General features: G+C 41.3%; 1 protein-coding gene and 1 non-coding gene across 5 annotated transcripts in view; one reads left to right on the forward strand and one right to left on the reverse strand.

The window, feature by feature from the left end:
• The window catches only part of UTRN (utrophin), a 609,179-nt gene that overhangs the window by 487,396 nt on the left and 97,287 nt on the right, over positions 1-24,496 (reverse strand). For all 4 annotated transcript variants that reach the window (XM_029047836.2, XM_029047843.2, XM_029047848.2 and 1 more), the window contains one exon: positions 5,425-5,486. In XM_029047836.2, the coding sequence (XP_028903669.1) occupies positions 5,425-5,486 (62 nt within the window). The remainder of the gene's footprint in view (positions 1-5,424; positions 5,487-24,496) is intronic.
• Positions 20,479-20,618, forward strand: LOC114809362. The gene has a single exon (XR_003757149.1). It is a non-coding gene; the product is annotated as a small nucleolar RNA SNORA7 (small nucleolar RNA).

Here is a 24,496-nt window from a genome sequence, read left to right on the forward strand (position 1 = left end):
GTAATTACAATGAGCTGTCATTATGGGATCAAATCTTTTACTTTTATTCAACTTCCCCAAGTGACTGAGACAGTGCGCCCCCCAATAAATAATGTTGATCACATAGTCAACTCTTCATATTTTCGTGTCTATATATGTGTGTGTATGTGTCTGCTTTTAGTCCATTCAATCGTATTATTGAGCGCTTACTGTGGGCAGAACACTGTACTGAGCAATTGGGAGAGTCTATTGTGGTATTCGTTAGGTGCTTACTATGTACCATATTAGCACATTAATGCAAGCACTTATTTTATCTCGCCTTTCTACTTCTGGCCTGGAATGCCCTCTCTCCTCATATCAGAAAGATAATTGCTCTCCCCCACTTGAAAACCCTATTGAAGGGACATCTCCAGGAAGCATTCCCTGACTGAGCCCTCCTCTGCTCTTCTCCCACTTCTTTCTGTTCTGCTCATACTGGTTCCTTCATTCATCCTTTCTCCCATCCCCACAGCATATATGCATATATCTGTAATTTATTTTACTTATATATTCATTTATATTAATGTCTGTCTCCCTCTCTAGACTGTGAGCTCATTGTGGGAAGGAAATGTGATGTTATATTGTACTCTCCCAAGTGCTTAGTACAGTGCTTTGCATACTGTCAGTGCTCACTAAATGCAATTATTATTCATTCATTCATATTTATTCGATGCTTACTGTGTGCAGAGCGCTGTATTAAGCACTTGGAATGTACAATTCGGCAACAGATAGAGACAAACCCTGCCCAACAATGGGCTCATAGTCTAAACGAGGGAGACAGACAACAAAACAAAAATAACAATACCAGGCACTGTACTAAGCCCTGGGGTACATACATCTCATCATCTCTAACCACTGCACAATCTCTACCCTCACCAACTCTGAAATCCCTCTCTCTGACTGAGGTCACTTTCTTCCTTCTCACTTCAACCTTCTCACTTGCCTCCTCTCCCACACTCCTTCTCCCTGTAAATCTGTTCTATTCCCCCACAGAGACCTCTGCTCTCTCGAACACCTCCATCTCTCTCAGCACATTACATGCCCCCCACACCCATTCTACCCGCTATTGATGACCAAATAGATGCTCTCAACTCCACCCTCTCAACTCAACTTACTCACTCCCCTATCCCTTCATCACTGTTGCACCACTAACCCACAGCTCTGGATCACTTGCACTGACCTCCTCCTTCACTCTTATGCTTGAGCCGCTGAACGCCGCTGGTGGAAATCTAAACATCAGGCCGACCTTGTCCACTTCAAGTTTATCCTTTCTTGCCTTAACTCTGCCCTCTCCCCTTCCCAGCAAAACTATTTCTGTTCCCTTATTGACACCCATGCACATCACCCTCGTCAGTTATTCCAGACTCTAACTCCCTTCTCAGGTTCCCTGTCCCCCCTGACCCCCATTGATCTGGCCACCTACTTAATTAAGAAAATTAACACCATTAGGTTTGAGCTCCCAAAAATCACCCCTCCCCCTCCTCCATCTCCCCTCCTCTTGGCCTCCTTTTCAACTTTCCCCTCCTTCCCAGCAGTATACTCAGAGGAGTTTTCTGTTTCCTCTCAAGTGCCACCCCCTCCACATGCACATTGGACCCCATTCCTTCTTATCTTATAAAAACTGTCGTCTCTTCCCTCCTTAACTACCATTTTCAACCGATCACTCTCCAATGGCTTCTTCCCCACTGCTTTCAAACATGCCCACATCTCCCCCATCCTAAAAACACCCCTCCCATGACCCCACAGCCCCCTCCAGTTATCAACCCTTCTCCCTCCTACACTTCCTTTCCAAACTTCTGAAGCAAGTCGTCTACACTAGCTGCCTCAAATTCCTTTCTTCCAACTCTCTCCTGGAACTCCTCCAATCTGGTTTTGGCCCCCTCCAATCCACTGAAACCAGCCTTTCCAAGTTCACCAATAACCTCCTTCTGGCCAAATCCAACGACTCGTACTCCATCCTAATCCTTCTCGATCCTAATCCTTCTCGATCTCTCTACTGGAAACAGCACAGGACTGGGAGTCAGAGTGCCTTTGACACTTTGGGACATTCCCTTCTCCTCAATACATTATCCAACTTTGGCTTCACTGACTCGGTCCTCTCCTGGTTCTCCTCCTATCTCTTTGGCCACTCATTCTCAGTCTCCTTCTGGGGTTCCTCCTCCTCCTCCCATCCCCTAACTGTAGGAGTCCCTCAAGGGTCAGTTCTTGGACCCCTTCTAATCTCCATCTATATTCATTCCCTTGGAGAACTCATTCCCTCCCAAGGCTTCAACTATCTTCTCTATGCAAATGACACCCAAATCTATATCTTCTCCCCTGTTCTCCCTCCCTTCCTCCAGGCTCAATCTCCTCCTGCCTTCAGGACATTTCTACCTCCTCCCACCACCTCAAACTCAACATGTCCAAGACAGAGCTCCTTATCTCCCTTCCTAAATCCTGTCCTTTCCCTGACTTTCCTGTTCATTCATTCAATAGTATTTGTTCACCTGTGGATGGCACTACCATCCTTCGCATCTCACAAGCCTGCAACCTTGGTGTCATCCTTGACTCTGCTCTTTCAGTCACCCTACATATCCAATCCGTCACCAATTCCTGCCGGTCTCACCTTTACAACATAACAATAATAATAATAATAATGTTGATATTTGTTAAGCACTTACTATGTGCAGAGCACTCTTCTAAGCGCTGGGGTAGATACAGGGTAGTCAGGTTGTCCCACGTGAGGCTCACAATTAATCCCCATTTTACAGATGAGGTAACTGAGGCACAGAGAAGTTAAGTGACTTACCTGCAGTCACACAGCTGACAAGTGGCAGAGCCGGGAGTCGAACCCATGATCTCTGACTCCGAAGTCCAGGCTCTTTCCATTAAGCCACGATTGCCAAGATCCACCCTTTCCTCTCCATCCAAACCGCTACCACATTAGTACTATCACTCCTCCTTTCACAACTGGATTACTGCATCAGCCTCTTTTCTGACCTCCCAACCTCTTGCCTCTCCCCACTTCATTCTGCTGCCCAGGTTCTCTCTCTACAGAAACATTCTGGTCATGTCACCCCCCTTCTCAAAAATCTCCAGTAGTTGCTTATTAACCTCCATAACAAACAATAACTCCTCACTATTGACTTTAAAGCTCTCTATCACCTTGCCCCTTCTTACCTCACCTGCCGTCTCTCCTTCTACATCCCTGCTTGTACACTCCGCCCCTCTGGGGTTAACCTTCACACTGTGCCTCAGTCTCACCTCTCCCGCTGTCCACACATGGCCCATGTCCTGGAACTCCCTCCCTCCTTAATTCTGCCAACAATCACTCTTCTACCCTTCAAAGCCCTACTGAAGGCTCACCTCCTCGAAGAGGCATTCCCAGACTAAACCCCTCTTTTCCTCAGCTCCCTCTCCCTTCTGTGTCACCTCTACTCACTCCCTTTGCTCTTCCCGCCCACCCCCCCACCTTACAGCATTTATATATATATATATTCTACTTATCTGGATGTCTGTTTACTGCTTTTGATGGGTATATATCTTTAATTCTATTTATTTATTCTGATGCCTGTTTACTTGTTTTAATGACTGTCTTCCCCCTTCTAGACTATAAGCCCAGTGTGGGCAGGGATTGTCTCTCAGTGTTGAACTGTACTTTCCAAGTGCTAAGTACAATGCTCTGCACACAATGAATGAATGAAGGTAATCAGATTGGATACAGTGTCTGTCTCACCAAGTGCTCATAGTCTTAACTTTTTATTCCCAGAAAACATCACTGACAGTGAAATTCATTATATGAGTGAGCCTGTAACTGAACAGACTAATGCATGACCTCCAGTCCACCTCATATTGTGCACACAAAAGGCCTTTCCCTTGTGTTATCATATATGACAAGTTTTCGTACTGCAGAATTCTCAGGGTTCTGTGGGAAATTTATTAATTATGGTATTTATTAAGTGTTTACTATGAGTTAAGCACTGTTTTAAGCACTGGGGTAGATACAAGTTAATCAGGTGGACACAGTCTCTCTCCCACAAGGACCGTACAGTTTAAGTAGGAGGTAGAACAGGTATCGAATCCCCACTTTACAGAGGAAGAAACAGGCACAGAGAAGTTACATTGACTAGTCCAAGGTCACACAGTAGACACATGGCAGAGCCATGGTTAGAACCCAGGTCCTATGTCTCCCAGTCCTGTGCTGTTTCCAATAGGCCACGCTGTTTTCCTCCAATGATTTCCTGCAGGGTAGCATAACAGTTTAGGGAGTTTTTTTGTCTGTTTTCTGATTTAGTTTATTTACAGTATTTGTTAAGAACTTACTATGTGCCAGGAACTGTACTAAGAACAGGGTAGATACAAGCTGGTCAAGTTGGACACAGTACACGTCCCACATAGGACTCACAGTGTTCATCCCCATTTTACAGATAAGGTAACTGAGGCACAGAGAAATGAAGTGATTTGCCCAAGGTCATACAGCAGACAAGTAGCAGAGCCAGGATTAGAACCCTCGTCCTTCTGACTCCCAGGCCTGTGCTCTATTAGGCCACGCAGCTTCCCTTTCTCATTCTACTTCTGTGGCTTTGTGACCCTAAAATACAGGACCCTCCATCTTTCATTAAAGCGAACATCTCAAACTAGTCTTTCTGGCCTACATATTTCAATCAGAAGCGTCTCCAAAAGGTTCTTTTTTCTACTCATTCCTTAGTTCCATCCACTAAGAATTTGGGGACACTGTTCCAGCTTTGGTAATCAGTGCCTATTGAGGGAAGTACATGTTTAATACTCTTTCCCATTTCTATCAGTTTAGGAAACTTTGAACCTCTACAACTTTAAAACTGAAAAAAAAACCTCATTATATGCCAAGTAGACAGAAACATTTCCAAAGCAGAATAGAGAAAAATCATACTGAGAAAAATGTTCAATGACTACAAGAGATAGTTATATTCAGAGCATTAATCAAATCAACAAAAATGGCATTCTGATGGTGAGCCTATCTCATTATATAACTACAATAATTATGAGTTAGATTTACCAAAGGGCATAAGGAGTAATTTTCTAAGGACAGTATCAGTTTCATAGCCTCAGTGAGGAATCAAAGAGTTAAATAGAGCAAAGAACTGCTAGCTGATTAGGTTCACTTATACCCAGAACCTCAAGTCAAAAATAAACAGAATCCTATAACTGGACTAGTCCTGAATTTCTACTTAGTGTCCCTTTTTATAGGGATACTGAACACAGAAGAAATAAATGACTAAATTTTACTCTTGTTCCACCTTGAAACTTTTCTGGTAGATCACAGTTCACTGGGATAACTCATTTTGCTCAATATTGTGAACTTAAAAAATAGTCTAACCTTTCAAAACAACTTCACGCTTTACACTGAGCTATCTGACTCTCAGTGAAAATCGTTTTGAAGATAGTTACCTTTGAAAAGCGAGCATTTATCCATTTGGTAAAAGTTTTCTTCTGTACATCATTATGTTCATCTGGAGGGGAAAAAAATGGAAAAGATAAGAACTGCTGCATCTAAAAACACAGATAAATAAAATTATCTCCATGCTGGAGAGTTTAAAATAGCCCTATTAACATAGCTCAGGAAGGACAATGATCCATGTCTAATGAACAGTGTAATGGCTAGAAAAGTTAATCATTTATTGAACTCAGATTACTAAAAGATGGCAGAGAGTTACATTTACCTTTTCCCTAGGGATCAATCTTTACTCAAACCTCAATTTTTGCATACCAACATCAGTAACCCAGGTCAGGGTTTGTAGTTGTATGATTCTTGAACATAGTTATACTTTATGAACCATAAAGAAGGTTTTTAATTTGTTGCCATAAGAAAGTTATTCTCTATGTATTATATTTTGCTAAATAAAATGGTGATAATCACTGTGGGAAGGGAACGTGTCTACCAACTCTGTTGTACTATCCGCTCCCAAGTGCTGAGTACAGTGCTCTGCAGATAGTAAGCACTCAATAAATACCATTAACTGAAGAATACGAGATCTTCTCTGACCAGCTGAATGATATAGCATATAAACCCAAATTAAATTCAAAATTAAGAAATCTAGGTAAATTTATGCTTTTTTTTCTCCTCAGCCCAGGCTCTATACCTCAAAACCAGTTAAATTTACTCATCTAGCCATACCTTTTCCTGCTACACTTTAGAAGATTTATTTTGATGAAAAACTATTTTATGCAAAAATCAGAAAATTAATTTTGTAAACTTCATCCCACATTTCATTTGCCTTAGCATTCCAGCAATCCAGAGATAAATATTGCTCCTTCTTGGTGACATATCCAGGTGGAATTTCCCCACCATCTATCTCCCAAATGCCACATCAGTATGAACTCACCATCTAAACATGACAGTACTCACAACCCACCAAGCCACAGCACTATGTACATGTCATACATACGTTATTCCTTCTTATTATCTGTAATTTACTTTACGGTCTGCCTCCCACATTCATTAGATTGAAGGCTCCTATAAGGCAGAGCTCACATTTATTAATGCTGTTATACACTACCATGGCTTTTGTACAGCAAGCACTCAAATATTACTGACTGATTTTCAATTCTGTCTATAAGTTTCTTTTAAAAGTTGATCAGTCCCCTTGAAGGCCTTACATATAAGCTTGACCAAAATTTGAACTTGAAAACCTCTGATAAAAAATTTATAAATGCACTTACTATGTCACCATGGCTGTATATCTCAAGCTATCAACTTCCGGGAAGGAGAGTTTTTAATTACAAGGTCAAAGTACAAATATAGCATCCTTATAGAAGAGTGAACTTCTGCAAATCCATAAAGGTAACTGGAGACTGACCTCCAAGGGTAACTGGAGGGTAACTGGAGGGAGGGAGACTGACTTACGCAAGGGTAAGTAAATGATGGGAAAAAGAAAAAAAAATGAAAAAATATCAAAGCAATACCCTTCAGGAACTAATACTGCAGAGAAGTTGACCTCCTTTGTAAAAAGGTCACTACTCATTCAGTCATTCAATCATATTTATTGAGCGCTTACTGTGTGCAGAGCACTGTACTTGGGAGAGCATAATATAACAATGAAAAAACACATTTCCTGCACACAATGAGCTTACAGCCTAGAGTGGGAGACAGACATAAATATAAATAAATCAACTGAAAATATGTACATAAGTCATAAGTGTTGTGGAGCTGAGAGGGGGGCAATGAATAAAGGACTGAGTCAGGCCAATGCAGAAGGGAGTGGGAGGAGAGCAGAAGGAGTCTGACAGCACGTTTCAGACTTTCCACTGCCCTGACCACCAACTAAAAGAAGCATAGTTGTTTGTACCAGGGAGGGCTTCTTTTACATTTTACCTTTCCTAGACTTACCTGTGTAGCAGGTAGCTGCAACAAGGTATGAAATGGTATATCCAGTACCTCTATGGTAGAGAGCTTTGGTACTTCTTTAGTGGGGATTCATCTCACTCTGCTCAGTGTGTAATACAGGTCATATGCCACTTAAAAACACATCTCCAAAACAGCTTCTCCAGCTAAGCACTTATTTCTCTCTCCCACTCATTTCTGCATTGCTCTTGCACTAGGATGTATACCTTTAGTCACTCCTCCCTCAATTCCATGCACTCATTTACCTTACCTTATCCATACTTTATTTACTTATATTAATGCCCGTCTCCCCTTCTGATCTGCACACAGTCAGCGCTCAATAGATACGATTGAACGAATAACTGTAAGCTCACTGTGGGCAGGGAATGTGTCTACCAACTGTTACATTGTTCTCTCCCAAGTGCTTGGTACAGTGTTCTGCACACGGTATGTGCTCAATAAATATGATTGCTTATTCCAACTCTGGAAAAAAGTGTTCTGCTATAAAGACACCTGCCACACCTAATCACCTTATTCTCTTTCCTCAAGCAATATTCCTTTTAAGAACCTACCCTTAATCTGTTAGTCTCTTGCCTCACTCCTAAAATATTATAAAAAGTTCATATTTCTGGTGTTTACCACCATTATTAAGGTATTTAAGGATTTACTCTCATCTAAGTACTGGAGTAGATATAAATTAATCAGGTTGGACACAATCCCTGCACCACATGGGACTCACAGTCGAAGGCATCTCCATTATTAGAAATATTTTCCTCAATAATCCAGTTGGACATTTTAAAACCACGTTGGGAAAATCCTGATTATAGTACAGAGTAGGGGAGCTTTGCTATCAACTGAGTTCATTAACTATTTTTATATTTTATCAGTTGCAAACTCTTTGGAAAGGTCATAGATAAGAGAGGAAATGACTGAAGTTTAGAAAGTCAGGAAGGGTGTAGACAGAGGAAACACCGAATTGTTGCTTACCAATTATCACAAAACCAGGACTGGGTACAGTCATTGAAGTTTAAAGGGGAAGTCAAAACCAAAGGAGCATGAACTATGGAATGTTACCACAGGAAGCTGTGCAGGAAGAAAATATGAGGCGCATCAAGAAAAATTTGAATGGATTAATGAGTGAGAGAGACAAAATGGACTTTACAGGAGCTACGGACAGGCTACCCTCACAAATACCATTCATTCAATAGTATTTATTGAGCACTTACTATGTGCAGAGCACTGTACTAAGCGCTTGGAATGTACAAATCGGTAACAGATAAATACCATACAGGAGACATATGTAATAATAATAATAATAATGTTTGTATTTATTAAGCGCTTACTATGTGCAGAGCACTGTTCTACGCGCTGGGGTAGATACAAGATAATCAGGTTGTCCCACGTGAGGCTCACAGTCTTAATCCCCATTTTCCAGGTGAGGTAACTGAGGCACAGAAGTTAAGCGACTTGCCCATAGTCAAACAGCTGACAAGTGGCAGAGATGGAATTCGAACTCATGACCTCTGACTCCCAAGCCCGGGCTCTTTCCACTAAGCCACGCTTCTTCTATGTGTCTTCTCTGGACACCTATGGAGCAACAGCAGGGCCTAGTGGAAAGAGCACAGGTTTGGGAGTCAGAGGTCATGAGTTCTAATCCCAGCTTTGACACTTGTCCACTGTGCGACTTTGTGCAACTTACTTAACTTCTCTGGGCCGCAGTTACCTCATCTGTAAAATGGGGATTAAGACTGTGAGCCCCACGTGGGACAACCTGATTATCCTGTATCTACCCCAGCGCTTAGAACAGTGCTTGAAACATAGTAAGCTCTTAAATAACATTATTATTATGTAATGCCACATGGGTTAAGTCAGGCATGTAGCATATCATGATGAGGTCACATTTGGGGGAAGTAGGCCAATTGTTTGTGATTTTAGAGCATGTCCCTGGGACAACTTCTGAAACTCCCACTTGTTCCAAATTCTTTGCATTTTCCCTCCCAGGTCATTAAGTACTCCACAAGCTAACTGCGAATTTCAGTGGCAGAAATGATGGTGCTGAAAACTTTAAACACAGAAATAAAAGCATCCCTAATATCAGGCATCAGGCAGGGGACATACCAACTAAAAACCAAATGAATGGCCACACTGAAAATGGGGTACTTGTTAAAGTTAGGGATGTCAAGGGAAAAGAAGGAAGTAAGAGAGCTCTCTATAACCATAAAGACAGTGGTCAAAGAGAGCAGTCATCATACTGCCTCCCATGGCATTCTGTAATCACTGTTACACCACTACAAACAGTCCAGTGTTGGCACTGCTGGTATTTTGTGGAATTTTTGTTTGTTTTGCTTTTAACAGTATTTCTTAAGTGCTTACTATGTCCCAGGCACTATACTAAGTGATGAGGTAGATGCAAGCTAATCAAACTGAAAAGAGTTCATGTCACACATGGGGCTCACAGTCCTAATCCCCATTTGACAGATGATGTAACTGAAGCACAGAGAAGTTAAGTGTCTTACTCAAGGTCACACAGCAGATAAGTGGCAAAGCCAGGATTAGAAGCCAGGTCCTCTGGGTGTTGTTATGGTTTGAGCTACCTTACTTCAAAGTCCCATACTCCTTTTTTCCCCTGATTACCAAAGAAGGAGGGACTGGAAATCTCATTAAATTGCCCTTTGCTTATTCATACCTCAATATTTCACATATTTAACCACCTTCTTTCTTTATCAAACTATTAATACAAGAGATCACTTTCCAGAAAACAACAGTGGCTAGTGGGCATGGTAAGGGGCACAGATAGATTGGATTCTAAAAACCTTTCCCTGACTGTCAAAACAGAGATGTTCCTTTCCATCTTTCAGGGAAGAGGGATTTTTGAAAATTGGTGACACTAATAGCCTATAGAGGGATAGACTAAATATAAAATATCCAAATAAGAAAATTCAAAATGTAGTCAGTACTCTAACATATTTTCACTATATATTTTGGGTAACACTATAGCAAGATTAGAGACCATCCTTATCCTTCTGGCAGTGCACATCTACCTGAATAGAAGGCAGCACGGTGTTACAAGATAGATGGCATTGGATGCAAAATAAGCACTGAATCGTGAGTTTTTGTTATGAATATAGAAAACAGCTCTCTTGCTATAGGAGAATTGGTAAAGAGCCTTTTTTGGACATTCAAGGGCATGGCAAATGCTTGAAGACAGCTGAAAGATTCCAACTACGTTCATGTACCAACCAATATAACCCAAAGGCAAAAAAAAAGACAGGAGGTCATTTCAGTAACTTTTGCTATACTCATCACTCCCTCATTTTGAACACATTATTCAGTTGCTACAGCACGGGAATTTGACAGTAAAAAGGAGGAATTAGCCTGCAGCTTCTCAATTAAGGGATTAAGAACACAATCATTTTTGAAATGCCTGCTTGTCTAGCATTGATCTCCGCATCACTCCACACAGAAGCACTAGCCCCAGCTCTGGAAACAATGTCCCTGGGCAAATGTACTGCAGAAAAGGGGATAGAATATCAATACAGCGGTACTAGAAAAACTCATCGTCATCAATTTAATTTAGTCAATTTTGTGGCCGGAGGATTTTGACCTCCAAGAAATCCATCTAGAGGGTGGCTATAAATTGCTGCTTGCAGAGTGGTAATTCTGAAAACGTCATCCCAAAAGGCAGAGGTCCAGACCTCCCAAAGTTGGAATGGGAAACAGGTTTTGCATGAGATACAACTGTCCTACTGGCCTCTTGTCTCACTGTCAACCACTATGCACAGACCCAGACCCTTCTCTGACCTCTCAAAAATTCAAATGCCAAGTCACTGGCCAGACTACTCTCCACTCGCCAAGTCTCACTGCTATTTCTAAAAGAATCTTAGTTGGGACTCCTACCCAAACAAAAACTGCTTTAAAAGCCAACTCACAAGACTGAATTATTTTATCCCATTTCCAAGAAAATATAAAAAGATCAATCTCTCTCTAACATGTGGACTGATATATGCAAGCAGTGTGGCTGAGCAGAAACAGCCCAGGCTTGGGAGTCAGAGGTCATGGGTCCTAATCCCAGCTCTGCCACTTGTCAGCTGTGTGACTTTGGGCAAGTCACTTAACTTCTCTGTGCCTGAGTTACCTGATCAGTAAAATGGGGATTAAGACTGTGAGCCCCACGTGGGACAATCTGATTACCTTGTATCTGCCCCACCGGTTAGGACAGTGCTTTGCACATAGTAAGAGCTTAACAAATACCATCATTATTATTATTAATACTGGCATTTAAGTCAAACTTCTTCCAAGAGAAGACTGAGTGAATTGTGGGACAAGGAGGGGGGATGTGGTTTGCTATAACCTTACACAAACCTCTTGTAATTGTTTTAGCCATGTTCTTAGAAGTCATTTTGATGATAATAACAACAGCCACACTGAAAATGGGGTACTTGTCAAAAAAGTTAGGGATGTCAAGGGAAAAGAAGGAAGTAAGAGAGCTCTCTATAACCATAAAGACAGTGGTCAAAGAGAGCAGTCATCATACTGCCTCCCATGGCATTCTGTAATCACTGTTACACCACTACAAACAGTCCAGTGTTGGCATTTGTTAAGATTTTACTATGTGCCAGGTACTCTATTAAGCCCTGGGTTGGATACAAGCAAATCGGATTGGACATAGTCCCTGTCCCACGTGGGGCTCACAGTCTCAATCCCCATTTTACAGATGAGGGAACTGAGGCACAGAGAAGTTAAGTAACTTGCTCAAGGTCACACAGCAGACACGTGGCAGGGCTGGGATTAGAACCCACAACGTTCTGACTTCCAGACCCGTGCTCTATCCACTAAGCCATGCTGCTTCTCTATAATTTTAGATTAATGAAGCACATAAGCATGGTAATTATAAGTATCAATACCCTCTACATAATGGAAACTGAAAGGGAAGGCACGAAAGTAGTAGACCCCTAAAGTCTGATTAGCAGAAGAAAAAATACTTGGAGAAATTTTTCTCTTCACGATCTTTTTGTTGATGGGGACAACTGAATCCAAACTTGTATTTCCAGGACGGGCGAACAAAGTGCGGCAGGAAGCAGCAGTCAAGCATTGAATAAATCCGCAGGAGCTTTAACTTGAAAATGTTTCCAGTTCATCAGCTCAGCTGCACACCAACCGTCCTTTTGGCAGGAGTTAACAACATATCTCAGATTAAATTCAAAACTGAAAGCCTGGCAGATAAATTGTTTTTCTGCCTAGAAATATTGTAGAAGTCTGCAAAACATGTACACCACCATTACAACTGTAATATTAGCAGCCACATGTAGTGAAAATATTTAACCTCTAATAAGCCTTTGCAAACCATTTGGGAGCGCCCAACTGGCGCTAGTTTAATATGGATTTCATGAAGTGCAGATGTCCTGTGCCTTTGGTCAAGTAACTGTGTTTTCAAGAATGGTTAAAAGTGGTGTTGAGTTGATTAAAGGCTAAAGCACAAAAGCAAGATCTGACCACTCCCTAGAAAGCAAACTCTGGAATACTTCGACTTGTGTTAGTAAGAGTGATTATTTGAGAGTAAAGAAGACAGACCATATTGTCAAATGATCCTATCCACAATTCTGTATTTAGCTTGCTCCAAAATAAAACCAACACCAAAAGCATAGTCTTGGCAGGATTTCCTCCCTTGCTTTGCCTGTCTTTTTCTGCTACATTAACAAAATGGTTTCTTTCCCTCTCTTCAGTCACTCATGATATATCAAACTCTCATGCCCAAACTCCACTTTGAATATAAAACTGATGTTAATGCAAAAAAGTTGTATATCACTGTGCATAATCCACACACAATAACACACTACTTATTATTCTCAATGCAGGACACTGATTTTAAGAAATTCTGAGAGATTCAGGGAATTTACACTAACTGTGGAAAAAATCTAATTTGGTCATGTTATAACTATTCTTTTGAGAAAACAGACTGAGGAAAAATTACAGAAGGCTTAAAATATTTTTCATAAATATGTGCTCTATTAGTAAAATGTTGAATTTTGTACTTCACAGGTTTTAATTCTTTATAATGTAAACCCAGATTCTTTTTCTAGAACTCTGTTGAGAAACACTCATGTGCTTTACGGCGGGAATGGAAAATTCCTTACCTCAGTCAACAAGTGAAAAATGAAAATGGTACTCAGCGACAGAAAAGGTTCCAAAACAAATCCTCTGGAATTGAGAAAATGAAACATTCCAAAGTTGGTGAAATGAAAAAATGTGTGAACAGTTGGAATTTGCAACTTAAGTTTTTTTCCAATTCATTATCAATTAAAAAGTTGAAATCAACCAACAAAGGAATGTTTGTCACTGATCAAATAATGCAAGAAGGAAAGTGTGTTCCTTCTGCAGGAAAATTACACCGCCCTTTCAAAAACATAAGCATTTCAAAGGTTCAAAGATGAAGAAACCACTATTTTAAGTTCTCTGACAACCTTCTACTAAAATAAGACAGAAAATGAAAAAAATTTAAATTTGATAAAAGGAACAATTTTTTAGTTTTTAATAATGGCTGCAATGTAACCCTCCTGTCAAATTCCAGGCTGACTCCCAACAACATGTGGATACATCTGCTAGTATTCTGGCTGGCATTACACCATCAACTTCTTATGATAGCTCAAGTTCCCTCTACCCTTCCCGCTTCTCCCATAAAATAACACTTTTTTGCAGGAAAATAAAATTACTCCAGAGCTCAACCTCGGTTTTGTTTCTTAGGAATCCTTAAGTAAATTTTTTCTGGTTACTAAATCATCATTATTTAATAATGCATTCGTTAAGCACTTACTATATGCCAAACATTGTAGAAAATACAAGATAATCAGGTTGAGCCTCTAACTTGGGGCTCACAGTCAAATGGGCAGGGAGAATACATACCTAATCCTTGTTTTACTAATAAGGAAATTGAGGCACAGAGAAGTTGAGTGTCATGCCCAAGGCAAATGGCAGTGCCTTTCCTTCCACTAAGCCATGCCATGCTGTGGTTCCACAGGCAATTATGGTCATTTTGAGGCATGACTCATTGATCAGGCATATTTCATCGATAACACCAGGTAAGAAGCCTCCTTTTCTTACCACCTCATTCACTGTTTAAATGGTTGAAACTATGTATTGGCCAACCTTGAAACAAGGGTTGGGACTGGGGAAGAAGGAAGGTGGTAAATGACATGATGCCTCACTCCTACTCCTCCTAAAGAGATTTGGTGTTCCCCTGACTCAGAGTCCCCCTACACCTTGTCTCAGTCCCTTGGAGAGGCTTCAGAGGCATGACACTCCAAAGGCCCCCTGTGCTTCCTCTCTACCTTCTAAAGCAGAGGAACCTGCGAATTGGCCTGGCAGAGGTGGCATACATAATTCATTTATTCGTATTTATTGAGTTCTCATTCTATGCAAAGCACTTGGATTCCCCATCCCCACAACCCCAACCCGAGGAGCTGATACAGCATGGTGAAGTTTTGCAGGGACAACCACCCCAACCCTGGAACTAGAACACAGGTGTTCCACAGCAAATTAGTCATTGGCTTGGAATTTCTTAATGGAAATATTATCTAACCTTGCTTCACTGACACTGTTCTCCTATCTCTCCAGTTGTCTTTCATGGGCTCCTCCTCTACATCCCACCCCCTAACTGTGGGAGTCTCTCAAGGTTCAGTTCTGGGTCCCCGTCTATTCTCCAACTACATCCACTCCTTTGGAGAACTCAATTGCTTCCATGGCTTCAACTACCATCTCTATACAGATGATTCCCAAATCTACTTCTTCAACCCTGATCTCTCTCCTCTGCCATCTTGCATTTCCTCCTCCCTTCAGAACATATCTAATTGGATGACTCACCGACACCTCAAACTTAACATGCCACAAACAGAACTCCTTATTGTCCACCCAAGCCCTGTCCATTAACACAAGTACTTATCCTATCCCGTCTTGACTACTGCATTGTCCTCCCTGCCTGTCTCTCCCCACTCCAGTTCACATTCCGCTGCCAGGATCATTTCTCTAAAGAACTGCTCGGTCCATGTTTCCCCACTCCTCAAGAACCTCCAGTGGTTGCCCATCCACCTCTGCATCAAACAGAAACTCCTTACCATTGGCTTTAAAGCACTCAATCACCTTGCCCCCTCCTACCTTACCTCACTTCCTTACTACTACTATCCAGCCCACACAATGCCAACCTAGTTACTGTGTAACTCAATCTCATCTATCTTGCCGTGAACCTTTCAGCCGTGTCCTACCTCTGGCCTCGAATGCCCTACCTCTTCATATCTGCCAGATGATCACTCTCCTGACCTTCAAAACCTTATTAAAAGCTCATCTCCTCAAAGATGGCCTCCCCTGACTAAGCCCTCATTTTCTAATGCCAACCTATTCACTATACCTCAATCTCATCTATCTTGCTGAGAACCTTTCAGCCACAGCCTACCTCTGGGTTGGAACTCCCTCCCTCTTCATATCTGACAGATGATCACTCTCCCAACCTTAACATCTTATTAAAAGTACATCTCCTCCAAGAGATGTCCCAACTAAGCCCTGATTTTCTCTTCCACTCCCTTCTGTGTCACCCCTGCATTTGGATATGCACCCTTATTCACCCATTCCTCAGCACCACAGTATTTATGCACCTAATCCATATTTCATTTACTTATAATAATGTCTGTCTCCTCCTCTAGTCTCTTAGCTTGTTGTGGGAAGAGGCTGTGCCTAACAACTCTGTTACATCATATTTACTCTCCCAAGCACTTTTCATTCATTCATTCAATCATACTTAATGAGTGCTTACTGTGTGCAGAGCACTGCACTAAGCGCTTGGAAAGTTCAATTTGGCAACAGATAGAGACAATCCCTACCCAACAACGGGCTCACAGTCTAGAAGGGGGGAGACAGATAACAAAATAAAACATAATACAGTCACACAGTAAGCGCTCAATAAAAATAACTGATTATCCAAATTTTTAAAAAGGACCCAATTACCCCAAAATTAAATATTTTATCCTGAAAAATCCAAACCTAGTTCTGCACTAGATAGTCTCATAATTATGTGGTTAGATACCAATCTAGAATAATAATTGTGGTATTTGTTAAGTGCTTACTATGCACCAGGCATTGTACTAAGCACAGGGTAGATACAAGCAAAGTAGGTTGGACAGAGTCCCTTTCCCACATGGGGCTCACAGACCTAATCCCCATTTTACAGATGAGGGAACTGAGGCCCAGAAAATAACAGTAATGATGGCATTTATTAAATGCTTATTATGTGCCAAGCACTGTTCTAAGCACTGGAGTAGATACAAGGTGATCAGGTTGTCCCATGTGGGGCTCACAGTCTTAATCCCCATTTTACAGATGAGGTAACTGAGACACAGAGAAGTTAAGTGACTGGCCCAAAGTCACACAGCTGATAAGTGGAGGAACAGGAACAGAACAGGAACCTCACCCTCTGACTCCCAAACCCATGCTCTTTCCACTAAGAAAGAGTGCTTCTCTGCTTCTCTAGAGAAGTGAAGTGGCTTGCCCAAGGTTAAACAGCAGATAAGTGGCAGAGCTGGGATTAGAACTCAGGAGCTTCTGACTCCCAGACCCATGCTCTATCCAGTAGGTCACACTGCTTCTCTAGACATCACTTCTGGGGGTGCAATGTCTGGTAGTGAAGCAGTATAACTACTATTACCCATACCTGGTGAACAAGATAGGAGAAAGAGAGATTCAACTCACAAAAAATTCACTTGAGACCTCAGAAACTTAATTGTGATCACTCTACAATTAATATAACCAGGATCCATTAAAACCTATTGAATACATGTTGATGTTTTTCAATGCTATGAGCTTGTCTTCTTTGTTACCTTTAGCACATTAACAATTTCAGTTTCTTCCTACAACCTTTCCTGAGCCTTATTCCATGAGTGTCAATTCCACTCCCCACCCCACCCCCGCTGGATTCCCACAAACCACCATTAAGGAAGCAATTAGAATTTCACAAGCAGTGAAGTACACTAAATGAATAAATAAGTGATTAAGAAAGGAGAAAGTGGTTTTATAATAATAATAATAATGGTACTTGTTAAGTGCTTACTATGTGCCAAGCACTGTTTAAGCACTGAGTAGATACAAGTTAATCAGATCAGACACAGTCCCTGTCCCACCCGGGGCTCACGCTCTTATCCCCATTTTACAGATGAAGTAACTGAGGCACAGAGAAGTTAAGTGAATTGCCCAAGGTCACAAACCAGACAGGTGGAGCTGGGAACAGAATGTGGGTCCTTCTGACTCCCAGGCCTGTGGCTCTATCCACTAAGCAACACTGCTTTCATATAAAGGAAGGAGCACCAAGCTTCAAAATTTGAATGAATATGAAATGACCAAATAATAATAATTGTAGCATTTAAGTGCTTCCTATGTGCCAGACACTGTACTAAGTACTGGGATAGATGCAAGCTAACCAATTATATTATGGTGGGTGCATGGGCTCATATATGGAATGAAAGTAAAAATTAACAAATTATAAAGGAGAATTTATATAATGCAAAACCGATGAAAAAATATTGGCATGCATTTTATTGTGGGATACATTATATCCTAAATTATTCAGCTCCAATAACCTTTTTCCAAGGAAAATGTAAATGGAAGTTGGAAAACTTAAAGCTATTACATATATTGTGGAGACACAACTTGGATGCTGGATGCTATTAATAGATTAATGTCCTATAAAAATAGGATAAAGGTAAAACCAAGAAGGGTGAAGTCAGATGCTGACACCAGTACCTGGGTCTGAGAAGCAGCGTGGCTCAGTGGAAAGAGCACGGGCTTTGGAGTCAGAGGTCATGAGTTCAAATCCCTGCTCGGCGACATGTCAGCTGTGTGACTTTGGGCAAGTCACTTAACTTCTCGGTGCCTCAGTTACCTCATCTGTAAAATGGGGATTAAGACTGTGAGCCCCACGTGGGACAACCTGATTCCCATGTCTACCCCAGCGCTTAGAACAGTGCTCGGCACATAGTAAGCGCTTAACAAATACCAACATTATTACCTGAAAGTTTCTCCCAAAATGATCGATTGTGAAAAAAGAGTTCTGGGAAAGCAAGCAAGCAGTATTGTTGGGAAGGACAAAATGATTATAACAGCAATAAGGCAGAATGGAGAGATTTGAAAACCGGGAGGAAAAAACTAGTTCGCATTTCAAAGAAAAAAGTCAATACAGTACAGAGGCTTCTTCCTCTTTAGAGCATTTACCCTGAGACATCCAATTCACAAGACCCACTGCTTGGGAACAAATTTTATCTTTAAAAGGTCAGTGAATGTGCGGGTATAATCTAAGCTTTTGAAGACTGGAGCAGGGAAGATGATGAGGAAATGATAAAGCTGGAACCTTTAACCAAAGAATAAGGAAGAAACCAGGGTTTATAAATAAGGTCAAAATATCAGTGCAGAAAGAAAAGATTAGTTTTCCAATGTCTCACCATTTACTATTAACAACTGGAGAAAGAAAACTATGATGTCAAAATATATCATTTCCCAAATAATCTCAGAGATAATATCCAGTCTTCTGATCTGTTGTCATGGATAAGATAACTATAGATTAAATCAGGACAAAAACTCTCTCTTGCATCCTAGAGTTGTCAAATTCTCTATAACATAAATAATAGCTATTTGATTTTTTCCTTTGTCAATTTGTTTTGTACACTGCTCCATAGTTACTGTGTTTTCAAATAGAGCCCAGTATATATTTAATTTCTATCATATGGGAAGTGTCAAGTCAGTTGGTGTAATTCACATGTAACGATCAAGATTTTCCCGATTACCCAATAGCCTACTTACACCAGGAGTAAGCTGGGCCACTATGCTGTCTTTTAGTAAAATGACTATTTCATGGTAATGGCTCATTGTCACCTGAAATACATAGGGAGTGCAGGATGGAAGGAGCTGGGAGAAAAGGGAGGAAGTGGGGAAAGGGGTGAAAGGAGGGAGAAGAGGAAAAGAAAAAGAACCAGGGTTAGAGCAAGAATATAGACGACTTGGAAGAATGCTGGGCAGATAGAGGTTTTTCTCTGTCTCAAAGGTGAAAAGAGAATTGAGGTGAATTTAATTCAAATATAGGGGAGAAAGATATTTTTGATTATTCAAATCTTCTGATGTTACTAACATCTAAGGGGAGTAATAACAGATCATTGTTCATGACTGATTTACAATTCAACACCATTAAATTTTCCCCTTTTTATCCAATATACTTGTACTAATCATGAAGAAAATGTTGGAAAAAACCTCTATATCTTCCCTGTAAAAGAATGATGCAGTCAAGATTTCCTAATATGAACTGTTATGCTCAAAAATACCATTACTTTATTCTACTTATGGCACTCTCAAAGTAAAGGGCAGGGTTTAAGAACAATAATCAGAATTTAAATATTCGGTAATGCACACCTATAGAATCAATATCCCTCTATATTTGCTATATATGTTATTAGGACACAACTACTACCAAAACTATTACAGATTATTTAAATACACCACTGAAAATTTTTTAATTCTTCGTCAGGCCTAGGTATGTGATTTTTCTTCAAGGACTGTAACCAAACCCCACCTCCCCCCAAAAAAAACACTATAGTGTGTCTAAAAAGAAAGAAAGAAAAGAGGAAAGGCAATAAAAACTTGCCACTAAAACAAAAGCAATTCGTGTTCAACCGGGTTATGAAGCAGTACGAAGTTCTATGTGGCAAGTACCTGTTCCACCCCTATTCAGGTCCAACCCCATTCCAAGTATCAGCAAAGTTGAGAGTAGAAAGTCGGGGGCAGGGCCAGGGTGTTCCAGGACTGATCATCACAGAGCTTGAGAAAACACAACGGAAGATCCATAAGCACCCCTACTCGGCATTCACCAAGGTCTGAGTGTTCTGGCTCAGAACTTTTATATTTCTTCTGCCCTTCTCATCACCTCATTTCTCTACTGCATCTCTTTCATTCCCACAATTAAGAATGGAAATAGAGCACACCTGGTGGGGAATTTGGGGCAGGAGTAAGCTCCAGCCTTGACAAGTCTAGTTCCCAAGGGGCTGGTGTTAAAGGACAGGGAGAGTCTGGGATTCATTTAGCTTATTAGTGTGTCATGGCCCCTCTCAGGATTACAACTGTAGAGTTTCCAGTATTCTACCAGTCTTGGCTATGGGAGGGAGAATCAAGCACAGAGGCATACCCATTCCATTCCTAGTTTTGTCAATGGCTAGCGAATGGAAAGCAATCTGCTACAAGTCCAAACTCACCTAAGTTGGGCAGTAGAGGCACAGAAGAGAGTTGAGGGAGGAGACTCAAATATACTGTGCGGAAGAAGGCAATAATAAACCACTTACATATTTTACCAAGAAAACTCTATGGATACACTACCAGAAAGACTGCAGATGGAGTTGGGGCACTCTGGGAGAGATGTGTCCATAAAGCCGCTGTGGGTCAGAAATGATTTGACAGTGTAAGACAAGACTGTCACAGTGCATAATCACTATTCCTTGAGACCCATCAGTCTCACTTTCCTCAGCTGCAGTGTAACAAACAGCCAGAGGGATCCAATTCATTCATTCAATCGTATTTTTTGAGTGCTTACAATGTGCACAGCACTGAACTATGTGCTTGAGAGAGTACAACAATCAACAGACATACTTTATGCCCACAACAAGCACCAATGCAGAGGGAGGAAAGAAGCAATAACGGGAGCAGAGCTAGAGAGTCAGCCTCATGGTATAGGGCAAAGGATGGTTGAACTAAGGTCAGGGGTGGATGTTGGGGCCTTCTCCCACCTGGGTCTGCAGTGGCCCAGCCACTGCCACCAGGCCAGTCAAATAATTTTGCTGCATATGTGCACCAGCTTCACAAGTGGAGAAGGACAGCATATGACCTCCAAATGCAGTTTCCATGCCTGGTACTAGGGGTTGGGAGGCAAATCATGTTATACTAAAAATAGAAAGATCCAGAGACAATACAGCAAGGTTCCTGTGCTGTGACATACATCCCGTATAGAGCACACTGCTGTGAAGAGAGTAGTAGGGGAGTAGAAGGACAAGCAGAAGAAGGAAGTGAAAGGTTAACAGGAAGGGTGGTATGGCACGAGTGGAAAGGCAGTTGGGTTTAAATAGAACCAACACTTTTAACTCTAGGTTGTTTTTTTTTTACTTCCAACATGAAACAAAGGCAGTCTTACCCAGAGGATGCAGCAGGAGATTGGGAGTCAAGAGACAAGAGTTCTGGTCTTGGTTCCAACACTTGCCTGCTGTGTGACCTTGAGCAAGTCAATTGGCATCTCAGTGCCTGCTTCCTCACTGGTAAAAATTTCTTCCCCTTCAGACCATTTCTCTCCATTTAGAATACGGCCCATGCCCAATGTGATTATCTTGTAGCTGCCCAAATGTTGACCACAGGTCTTGGCACATAGTGCATAATAAATACTAGTATACCAATACACCAGTATTTATGAGGTTTTCTTTCATTTTTAAACAAGCTAAAGCCTGGCTGAAATTTGAAAAATTCTCCAAGAATCCACAAATTTCAGATTTTCATTCAGTTTGTTTTACTAATCATGCTCCATACAAAGTGAGCCAAGGCAGCAGCAATGCTGCTCCAAAAGGGAAGTGAGGGGCAAGAGCCTGTTGATAAGGATGGAATGATGGCAACTGCAAGGCTCACTGCAGTGGGGACCATACACACACACACACACACACACACACACACACACACGTGAAAGGGGAAGCGGTGGCAAAACAAAAGATGGAAATCACATGAACCTTTCCACCCACTCTCCTTGTCCCATTCTTGCTTCTGCATTTCCTGGACCTACAGGATCATTTCTACACAAGGCACATCTCCTTCAAGAGACCTTCCCTGACTAAGCCCTTTCTTCTTCTCCCAATCCCTTCTACATCGCCTTGATTTGCTCCCTTTATTCATCTCCCCTCCCAGCCTTGCAGCACTTATGTACGTATCTGTTATTTCATTTATTTATATTAATGTCTGTCTCCCTCTCTTGAATATAAATTTATTGTGGGCAAGGAATGGGTTGTTATATTTTTGCACTTTACTCTCCCAAGTGCTCTGCACACAGTAAGTGCTTAATAAATATGATTGACTGACTGGTTTCTATTGGCTCATCCACTGAACCCAGAAGGGAAATGAGAGAAAGGTAGTGAAGCTGCAAGGGGTGGATGGAGATGGAAAAAGATACGCAAAGGGAGAAGTGAGATGTGAGGAGTGGGAACAAGCAAATAAAGTGGCCAAATCAGAGCTTGGTTTTAGAGATATCTGGGGGCAACAAACACATCTGGATTTTTTCAGATTAACTCAGATTTTTAATCAGGGTATAGAAATTGGGCAAAAATGCCATATAGAACCCAAAATATATATTCTAGTAATAACTTGACCATCAGAGCTCCAATTATGGGAAGCAGCGTGGCTCAGTGGAAAGAGCCCAGGATTGGGAGTCAGAGGTCATGGGTTCTAATCCCAGCTCCGCCACCTGTCAGCTGTTTGACACTGAGCAAGTCACTTAACTTCTCAGTGCCTCAGTTACCTCATCTGTAAAATGGGGATTAAGACAGTGAGCCTCATGCAGAACACCCTGTATCTACCCCAGTGCTTAGAACAGTGCTCGGCACATAGTAAGCACTTAAATACCAACATTATTATTATGTTATACTTAGGAAATATCTAGATAATAATAATAATGTTGGTATTTGTTAAGCGCTTACTATGTGCCGAGCACTGTTCTAAGCGCTGGGGTAGACACAGGGGAATCAGGTTGTCCCACGTGGGGCTCACAGTCTTAATCCCCATTTTACAGATGAGGGAACTGAGGCACCGAGAAGTTAAGTGACTTGCCCAAAGTCACACAGCTGACAAGTGGCAGAGCTGGGGTTCGAACCCATGACCTCTGACTCCAAAGCCCGTGCTCTTTCCAGTGAGCCACGTAGATGTTTCCACCACATGTATAAGGTGTGGTTGAAGATCGGCACAACAGGAAAAAAAAGCAGACATCACAATTACATTTAAATATCAGAGATCCCAATTAATCACTGCATCACTACCATTACATGGGTGAGTCATTTTGCATTCTCTCTAGCAATAGGGAAACTATTGTTTCAATGCAAGACGTGAAATGGTCATTTCTTACATATGTGCTACCAGATGCATCTCATTAGATTCTTCTTTTCTCAAAAGCCCTAGGAAGAAAGACTACATCTGATGTCAATGTGGAGAATATACTAATAAGGATACTCTCCAGTCAGCAAGATAAATCAAGTTTAATCATAATGACCAACGGCCATAAGGAGGAATTGTGCTCCTAGGGCAAGAGGCAACAGTTTTGCATTCCCCACCCCTTGCATGGCTTCTCCAGGCATGGAGAACATGGGAACATGGTAGAGGAAAATGGTGGGGAGAGCTGGCTGGGGCTCGGTTTTGCAGATGATTCCTCATTCATCTGACCCTTTAAGGACTGAATTATAAAATTTAGCTGGCACCTTGACAAACTGCTGGAGTCTGAGCACAGCTTCTCTATAAGAAAGCTGTACACCTTCTGCTAGAATCATGACTGAAGAAGAAAGAAAGAATCAGGAGTCATTCTTTCCCAGGGCTTAGTAGAGTGCCTTGTACCCAATAAACCCTGAATAATATTACTACTGAATAAATCATTTTGAGAAATCCAAGTGACTGCCCATTCGGTAAGACTACACTAGAATATCCCAAAAATCTGAGAGTGGACAGAGGTGGAAATTAAATGTTATCTGTTTTTAGAAAACACCCTTTTCCAATCTCCCAGTTTTCTCCATGGTCTACTAATGAACAAACTGATTCCAAAATAGAAAATGTAAAAAAAAAAACCCAAAACTTACATTTCCTGACCCAGCCAACCCACATCTGAGTCTGTTAACAATCTTCTGACTAAGCCCAGCAATTTCTAAGCTGACTGTCACCAGACTCCCTACACAAAGCTGGTATTCCAAATGTGTCTGCGGATCTAGTGTGGTAACTGCCTTTGGACAAATACTCTTCTAGTTGTAGACTAAGTTTACAGCATATTCAAAGCTCTTTGGTTTTGTTCTTTTTCTCTTTTTCAAACACAGTCATTATTACAATAAGGCCTAGAAC

Source organism: Ornithorhynchus anatinus, chromosome 2 (assembly GCF_004115215.2).
Source record: "Ornithorhynchus anatinus isolate Pmale09 chromosome 2, mOrnAna1.pri.v4, whole genome shotgun sequence".
Classification (NCBI taxonomy): Eukaryota; Metazoa; Chordata; class Mammalia; order Monotremata; family Ornithorhynchidae; genus Ornithorhynchus; species Ornithorhynchus anatinus.